This window comes from Podarcis bocagei, assembly GCF_964188305.1.
Source record: "Podarcis bocagei genome assembly, chromosome: 5".
Taxonomy (NCBI): Eukaryota; Metazoa; Chordata; class Lepidosauria; order Squamata; family Lacertidae; genus Podarcis; species Podarcis bocagei.
Genome location: NC_138129.1, coordinates 101,853,351 through 101,861,418, shown reverse-complemented (window position 1 = coordinate 101,861,418; position 8,068 = coordinate 101,853,351). Strand labels below are relative to the sequence as shown.

The window sequence follows — 8,068 nt, the reverse complement described above, 5'->3', positions numbered from 1 at the left end:
GAAGCCTAGTTATTTCTAAAGGGCCTGTCCAAAATACCTTCTGGGGGAAAGGAAATTTCCATGCAGATACTTTCCAAATTGCAATCCTATGTCAGAAATGAGCACCTCTCAGCTTAGGGCTCCTTCAAATGATCCATTTAATGAGCTTTCTTTTTTAAAAAATATTTTTATTATCAATTTCAACATAACCAATTATCAAGCCATATAATCGCATACATTATTCCCCCCTTTCCCCCTCCCTCCCATCCCTCCCTCTCCTCCCCCACCAAAGACTTCCCTCAGCTCCTCTCTGATTTCTCAGCACATATTATTCTCTCTGTGTTATAAAATTTTACATATCCTTACATTATCTATCTAACATGTTATCAACTAATAAATTTGTGTATGTTTATTCAAAACTTGCCAAGGAGTCCATTTCATTTTGTTGTCTTTTTAGATAGTCATACCTCAGGTTGAAGTAGCTTCAGGTTAAGTATTTTCGGGTTGTGCTCCGCAGCGACCCGTAAGTAATGGAGCGCATTACTCCCAGGTTTCACCGCTCACACATGCGCAGACGCTCAAAATGACGTCATGCGCGGAAGCGGCAAATCAAAATGCGCAGGCGTGGATTGCGTTCGCTTCAGGATGTGAACGAGGCTCCAGAACGGATCCCGTTCGCATCCAGAGGTACCACTGTAATTTGTAAAAAGTTCCCATTCTTCCTTAAAGCCACAGTTGTCCTTGTCCCAGTTCTGCATAGTTTATCAGTTTTTTTGCCACTGTTCTTTCATTGGGATTTCCTTGTTCTTCCATCTTTGTGCTAACAAGACTTGCTGCTGTTGTAGCATACATAAATAAGTTTTTTTAAAAAAATTCTTGGCAGCTCTTGTCCTACAATCCCTAACAAAAATGCTTCTGGTTTTTTTTACAAATGTCATTTTAAACATTTTTTCCAATACATTGTATATCATTTCCCAAAAAAAAATTGATTTCTCTACATTCCCATCACATATGATAAAAAGTCCCATCTTTTTCTTTACATTTCCAACATATATTTGACCTGGTTTTATACATTTTTGTGATCTGTACTGGTGTAGTATACCATCTATATATCATTTTCATATAATTTTCTTTCGAGAGAACAATCTAAATTTCAACTTTACTTTCCACAGTTTTTCCCAGTCCTCAAATTGTATATTATGTCCTATATCCTGTGCCCATTGATCATAACCGGTTTGACCTCCTCATCTTTTGTTTCCCATTCTAGCAAAATACTATATGCTTTCTTCAGCAGCTTCCCTTCTTCTTTTGAAATCTAGAAGTTGTATAACTAAACTGTCAGGGAACTGACATCGGAGCTAGAGGCGGAGGGAAGGCTCTCAAATGATGCTGGAGAAGGGCCCAGCAGGGAGAGAGGCAGCTCCGCAGATGGGGAAGCAAATCAGCGCAACACCAGGGATATAGAGGGGCTGATGGGGGAATCGGCGAGAGGGCTCCAGGACTCTTCACCGGACACCAGCGGGGAGAGCACGGGTCCTCCGCTACCCACGCCCACCCTGCGCAGAAGACTTCCGCGCAGAGAGAGTAGGAGGAGACTGGGTGTCAAACAACTTTTATGTTGGAAAAGATTTAAGAAACGCCCACTGACGGATTCTGCTAGCGACTGAGGCAGCCACGAAGTGAAGGGCTCTCCAGACTGAAAGGTTTAGCAAGGCAACAAAGCTTGGAGAGGCGGCAACTTACGCACGAGCAACCCATACACATTACATAAACCCTTTCTTATTATCTTCCTTGTACATCTCATGTAGTTGTCTGCAGTGTAACCAACTCTGAAAATGGTCTTTAATTTCCTCGTAATCTTTTAGCTTCCATTTCCCTTCTTGATCCTTCAGCAATTCTCTATATGTAGCCAATTCCCTTTTTTGCCAAGCGGTTTGAGTAACAAAGCTTCAATTGGCGATAACCACCAGGGTGTTTTTTGTTCTACTAAGTCTTTATATCTCTCCCACACCCTCATTAGTGATCTCCTAATTATATGATTGTAGAATCCTTTGTGGATTTTCCCTTTCCCTTTCCCATACCATAAGTATGCATGCCATCCAAATCTGTTATGACCTTCCAAATCTAATGCTTCTTCCTTTTCCAGTTTTATCCAGTCCCTAATCCATACCAAACATGCGGCCTCGTAATACAATTTGAGGTCTGGGAGGGCAAACCCACCTCTTTCTTTTATATCTGTATCTTATGTTTAATCCTTGGCCTTTTGCCTCCCCCCCCCAACAAACTTTGAAATATCCTTCTGCCATTTTTTGAGTCAATCATCTTTCACCATTACTGGGACTGTCTGGAACAGAAAGAACATTTCTGGCAATACATTCATTTTTATCACTGTTATTTTTCCTAGTAGGGAAAGGTTCATTCTGCTCCATATTTCTAAATTCCTTTTTATCTCAGACCACACTTTTTCATAATTGTCTTTGTAGATATTTATATTTTTTGCTGTTAACCATATCTGTAAGTGTCAGGGGTTTAGGAGCAGAGGCAAGGCCAAGGGAGGAAACAGAGAGCGAAGGGGAGGAGGCAGAAGAAAAGATGAGTGATGACGACGACCCGAGATCTCCTAGTCTTTCCAGTGAATCAGAGGATTCACAGAAAGGAGCACCAGTGGCCAGGGCAAGGGGGGAGTCTAGGGGGGCACCCCAGGAAGATAGAGCCAGAGGGGACTCAGGGGGGAGCAGTTGGAAATCGGGACCAGCGTCACCGCCAGGGAGCAGGGAAGAAGAAGGGAGCCAGGGGGCAAGCGCTGGCAGCTCACCACAGGAGGGAGGGCATGAGTCAGGAGTGGCCACACCTCCATCGGGGAGCGAAGAAACGGTTAAGAGGAAAGTGGAAGGTTGGGCGCGCGCGCCAAGTTCAAATGCAGAGGAAGGCGGCGCAGTAAGCAGCCCGGAAAGGGAACCAGGTCCTAAAGCCCGGCGCAAGGAGGCAGGAGGGTCTGGGTCAGCGTCAGAAGAATCCAGGAAGGAAGAAACCCCGGGGGGTAGAGGGACCCAGAGGAGGACAGTCAGGCGGAAAAGGTGGAGCAGGGCTAGGATATTAAGTTGGTGCACAAGGGGCGGAGACTCAGACGGAGCTTCGCCGATCTAGCTACTAGACGTAGAGTTGCGCGCAGCAGCGTGAGAATGGAAACTGCAATTCAATAAAGACTTTTACTTAATGATCGCTGGCTAGCGTGATCCTCTGTGAGCTAGGGTCTTCAAGCAGCTCTGACAGTAAGTATTTTATTTTTTTATGAACTTCCATCTCAATACTTTGTATCAACTCTTTTTTCTTTTCTTCAATTTTTTTACTAATAGCTTAGTTTTATTTCTGTTTAATTTAAATCCTGCCACTTCCTCAAATTCTTGAATCTTTTCTATCACTCTAGGATTAGATTTTTTTGGATCCTCCACCGTAATTACTAAATCATCAGCATATGCTTTCAATTTAAATTCACTTTTCCCAGTTTTTACCCTATGATCTCCTTATCTGCTCTTATATTTCTTGCAAGTACTTCCAGGACCAGAATAAACAACAGCGGTGATAGCAGACATCCTTGTTTAGTTCCTTTTTGTATCTTACATTCATCCATTATCACCTGATTTACAATTAACTTGGCATTTTGTTATGAATATATTGCTTGTATTCCTTTTAAAAATTTTGTTGTTGTTGTTTAGTCGTTTAGTCGTGTCCGAGAGCCAGTGTGGTGTAGTGGTTAAGAGCGGTAGTCTCGTAATCTGGGTAACGGGGTTCGCGTCTCCGCTCCTCCACATGCAGCTGCTGGGTGACCTTGGGCCAGTCACACTTCTCTGAAGTCTCTCAGCCCCACTCACCTCACAGAGTGTTTGTTGTGGGGGAGGAAGGGAAAGGAGAATGTTAGCCGCTTTGAGACTCCTTAAAGGGAGTGAAAGGCGGGATATCAAATCCAAACTCTTCTTCTTCTTCTTCCGACTCTTGGTGACCCCATGGACCAGAGCACGCCAGGCACTCCTGTCTTCCACTGCCTCCCGCAGTTTGGTCAGACTCATGTTTGTAGCTTTGATTTAAAAATTTAGGTCCAAAATTAATTTCTTCAAGCAATTTTTTCCATGAACTCCCAAGACACATTGTGAAAGGCTTTTTCAGCATCTATTTTACAGGTTTTTTCCCTTTCTTTATACAGTTCTAAGAAATATTTTACAAATGCTGCTCTTATTTCCTTCATCTTGTCAGTAGTCTTTCTATTTATATTAATTTTATTTATGGAGTTTCTCTGTTCAATTGCCACGCTAGCAGTTTTCCTGATTTATTGGCATGTTCAAAGTACTTCTGTTTCATTCTTTTTATCTTTTAGCTTATTTTTTCATTAACTATCATTAACTATCATTGGGTTTGTAATATTCTAGTTGCCTGCTTAGCTCTTTATTTGCTTTTTTTGACAATTGTTTCTCCTTTTCCATAATTTCATCTAAAATCTCTTGTTTCTTTTTTTCTTTCAATTTCCCTTTAAATGAACTCTGTTGTATAAACAGTCCCCTCATTACCCCTCATTTAATGAGCTTTCATCCTGATTTGCTTGCATAAAACTTATACAGAAGTTAGACCGTGTCTAGTTTTTATTGAGTGTTTCAGGGGTTTTTTGTAGGGATGATATACAAAAATGAGCATTTATCCTGATTTGCTTGCCCAGTGTTTATATATCTTCTTGTTAATCATTTGCTTGCCCTATACTTTGCAGTGCATTTTCCTGCCCTTTCCCAACCACAAAAGGGCCATTAAAAAGGATTTGATGTGCCATGATGGCCAAGTACTTTCACCCGCTTTAATTGCACAGTCCTTCTGCAAAAGGCAGGCTTGAAGCTCTACCCGTCAATAAAAAGATCTGAGCCACAAGGGGGCATCTTGGGAACTCTCCTAGAAATAAGAACTTTTCATTTGACTTCAGAAGTGAGCAAAATGCTTTCTTGCTTATTAGATTATATCAAAGGTAATGTTATGTTTTATATGCCTGTTGTTTTTACCATGAGGGATACTGGAGTGGCTTGCTGGACCATAAAGAAGGCTGATTGCCGAAGAATTGATGCTTTTGAATTATGGTGCTGGAGGAGACTCTTGAGAGTCCCATGGACGGCAAGAAGATCAAACCTCTCCATTGTGAAGGAAATCAGCCCTGAGTGCTCACTGGAAGGACAGATCCAGAAGCTGAGGCTCCAAGACTTTTGCCACCTCCTGAGAAGAGAAGACCTCCTGGAAAAGACCCTGATGTTGGGAAATATTGAGGGCACAAGGAGAAGGGGACGACAGAGGACGAGATGGTGGGACAGTGTTCTCGAAGCTACCAGCATGAGTTTGACCAAACTGCGGGAGGCAGTAGAAGACAGGAGGGCCCGGCGTGCTCTGGTCCATGGGGTCACGAAGAGTCAGACACGACTAAACAACAACAATGTTATGTTATTTGCCCTGTGTTCATGGGACTAGGACAGATTACTTTTTAAAATAAAACAACCACATGAAAATGGTACCTTGTTCTGACTGAAAAAAAATTCAAACTGTTGAAGGCATTTAAAAATGAAAAATAACCTCCTCTACTTGAAGAATTTGGCCTTGCTGGAGGTTTATGCTCCCATGAGAATATGGGAATTGTAGTTTATACCCCACAGAGCTACAGTTCCCAGCACTGTTAGCAAACTACAATTCCCATTCTTTTGGGGGGTATACACTGTAAGTGTATGGTGTGTACACAGCTATAGAACTTGTTTGAATTTAAGGGGTAAAGGTTAGAGGGAGCATACATGATTAGAGGAGGAAAGGGAGAAGCCAAAGATAAAGGGTGTGGTTTCAGGAGTAAGAGGCAGTACTAAAGAGACCCGGTTAATACCAGGGGCTGGCCTAGCATCTTTTATTTAGAAGCATAGAATAGTAGAGTTGGAAAGGACCATGAGGGTCATCTAGTCCAACCCCCTGCAGTGTAGGGATCTTTTGCCTAATGGGCTCAAATTCACAACCCTGAGATTAAGACCAACTGAGCTATGCCAGCTAAACTTTGCTTTTATTTATTTTATTTGTAACCCATCTATTTCTAGCTTACTGTGTTGCACTGTGTTCACTGAGTGACATTTGCCTTGTGCGTCTTCTGACCCAGACACTCAGAAAGGGGGTCAGACAGGCCTTTGAGCAACATATTTGCTCCACGTTTGGGAGGCACAGCCAGGAAAACAGAGATCTATAAATCTCTGGGGATCAGCTTAAATGTCTATTAAAAATGAATTGGGATATCTTAAATATCAACCACCACAATCACCCACAGAAGGAGAGAGAGTGAGATTCAAGGGAAATTTCATATTAGTCATAAAGAAGTTCCCCGCCTCTGTTTGCATATAAGGCTTAAAATGATCTCTTAATGCTGTTTAATAGCTGTCCCTGGGAATTCACAGCTCTCTGGCTTCAGTGTTGATTTTCTTCCTTTGTGCTTTGCACATGGAGGAACAAGTGGAGATGGAGGCCAGAAAACTGGAAGAAGCACCTGCTGAGAAGTGTGAGGAGGACAGGAAAAGAAGCAGACAAATCTGGATGCAGCTTGGGACCATGGCTGTACAGCTGGTGGTCTTGCTTGCCTGCCTGATCTGCATTGGCTTGTGCTACCTTAGGGTAAGTCTGCAAAAGAACCTTACAGGTATGACTCTCCTGACAGATTCACACAGACGAGGCTTTCCCATCCTGAAGTCCACAGTTCTGTTTATGTTTAGGCTCTCCTGAATCAGAAAAAGGCACACACTTTTCATATAATAGGGTTGCTTTCATATAATAGGGCTCTTTTAAAACCACATGATTGGTATTGGAAAGCCTGCTATTAAAATGGTCCCTTGGTCTGTTCATCTGCATGTATGCTAAGGAACACATACAAAAAGCTGTGGGCTTCTGTGGAGTTAGGGTTTGTGCAAATCTATCTTTGCAGAAGTTACAATGTAAATGGCAGGTTATTTGAGCTCTTCCTCTGACTCAAAGATTTAGCCACACTGTTTCCCTCCTTAATCACAAGATTCTCCAACAATGTAGGACAGGTTTATTGCTTTGCTTCCTTAAGAGAGAAATATTATAGCCATTTCTCACATCAACTGTTGTTAGAAACGGGTGGTTTTAAATACTAGGAGCACGTAATGATCATTTCCACTTGGTGTTCAACAGTTATTAGTATACCTCAAAAATCGCCAAGTGCCTTTGGCTAATGATAAACTTTGTCCTAGTTTTCATCATTTGTTGGTAAATCTCAGAATTTGTAACTAGTAAATGTAAAAAATCTCATACCACTTATTTTTGAAATTGGCTGATAATCTCAAGGCTTGGCAATCTTAAGGACAATTTTAAAATTCCATTCCCATGTTTATATTTTGTGAGAAAATGCTAGGCTTTATCAAGGCACACTGAAACAATTGGAAAATAAGTCAATAAGTCTTAGAACCATAGAATTGTAAACAAGAAGGAGACAAATTGAAATTACAGAGTTTTGAGAAATTAAAAAACCAAGTGAGAGATTGGCTTCATTATTATCAGATAATGGAGGCTTATAAATTGGATAAGAAAATTGGCTTCCAGGTGGAAAAGTCAAAATTAGAAACAGAACTGTTAGAACCCAAAACTAAGAATTTGTCAAGAATGTATAACTTGTTGTTGAAATGGAATACTCAGGATGAAACGGTAAAATCTGCTATGATTAAATGGGCACAAGATGTTGGACATAATATTATGTTCACTGACTGGGAACAGTTGTATGAAATTTATGTGAAAATGATATATAGGTGGTACATGACCCCAGTCAAGCTTGCAAAAATCTATCATTTGCCCGATAACAAACGTTGGAAATGTAAAGAAACGGAAGGTACATTCTTTCACCTTTGGTGGACGTGCCCAAAGATTAAGGCTTCCTGGGAAATGATATATAATGAACTGAAAAAGGTATTTAAATATACCTTCCTGAAGAAACCAGAGGCCTTTCTCCTGGGCATGGTCGGCCAATTGGTGCCAAAGAAAGACAGAACATTTTTTATGTACGCAACAACGGCAGCAAGAATAC

The 8,068-nt window shown here is 41.4% G+C and overlaps 1 protein-coding gene and 1 long non-coding RNA gene across 4 annotated transcripts in view; one reads left to right on the top strand and one right to left on the bottom strand.

Annotated features, from left to right (window-relative positions):
* The window catches only part of TNFSF4 (TNF superfamily member 4), a 51,922-nt gene that overhangs the window by 26,670 nt on the left and 17,184 nt on the right, over nt 1-8,068 (top strand). For 2 of the 3 annotated variants that reach the window (XM_081193352.1, XM_081193354.1), the window contains exon 1: nt 3,971-6,645. In XM_081193352.1, the coding sequence (XP_081049478.1) occupies nt 6,475-6,645 (171 nt within the window). In that variant the 5' untranslated portion in view covers nt 3,971-6,474. Of the gene's footprint in view, nt 1-3,970; nt 6,646-8,068 lie in introns of those variants that run through there. The other variant, XM_081193353.1, reaches the window with a different exon arrangement.
* On the bottom strand, nt 965-2,480 carry LOC308587617. The gene is made up of 2 exons (XR_014008491.1): nt 1,747-2,480; nt 965-1,309 (listed from the first exon to the last, which is right to left on the bottom strand). It is a non-coding gene; the product is annotated as an uncharacterized lncRNA (long non-coding RNA).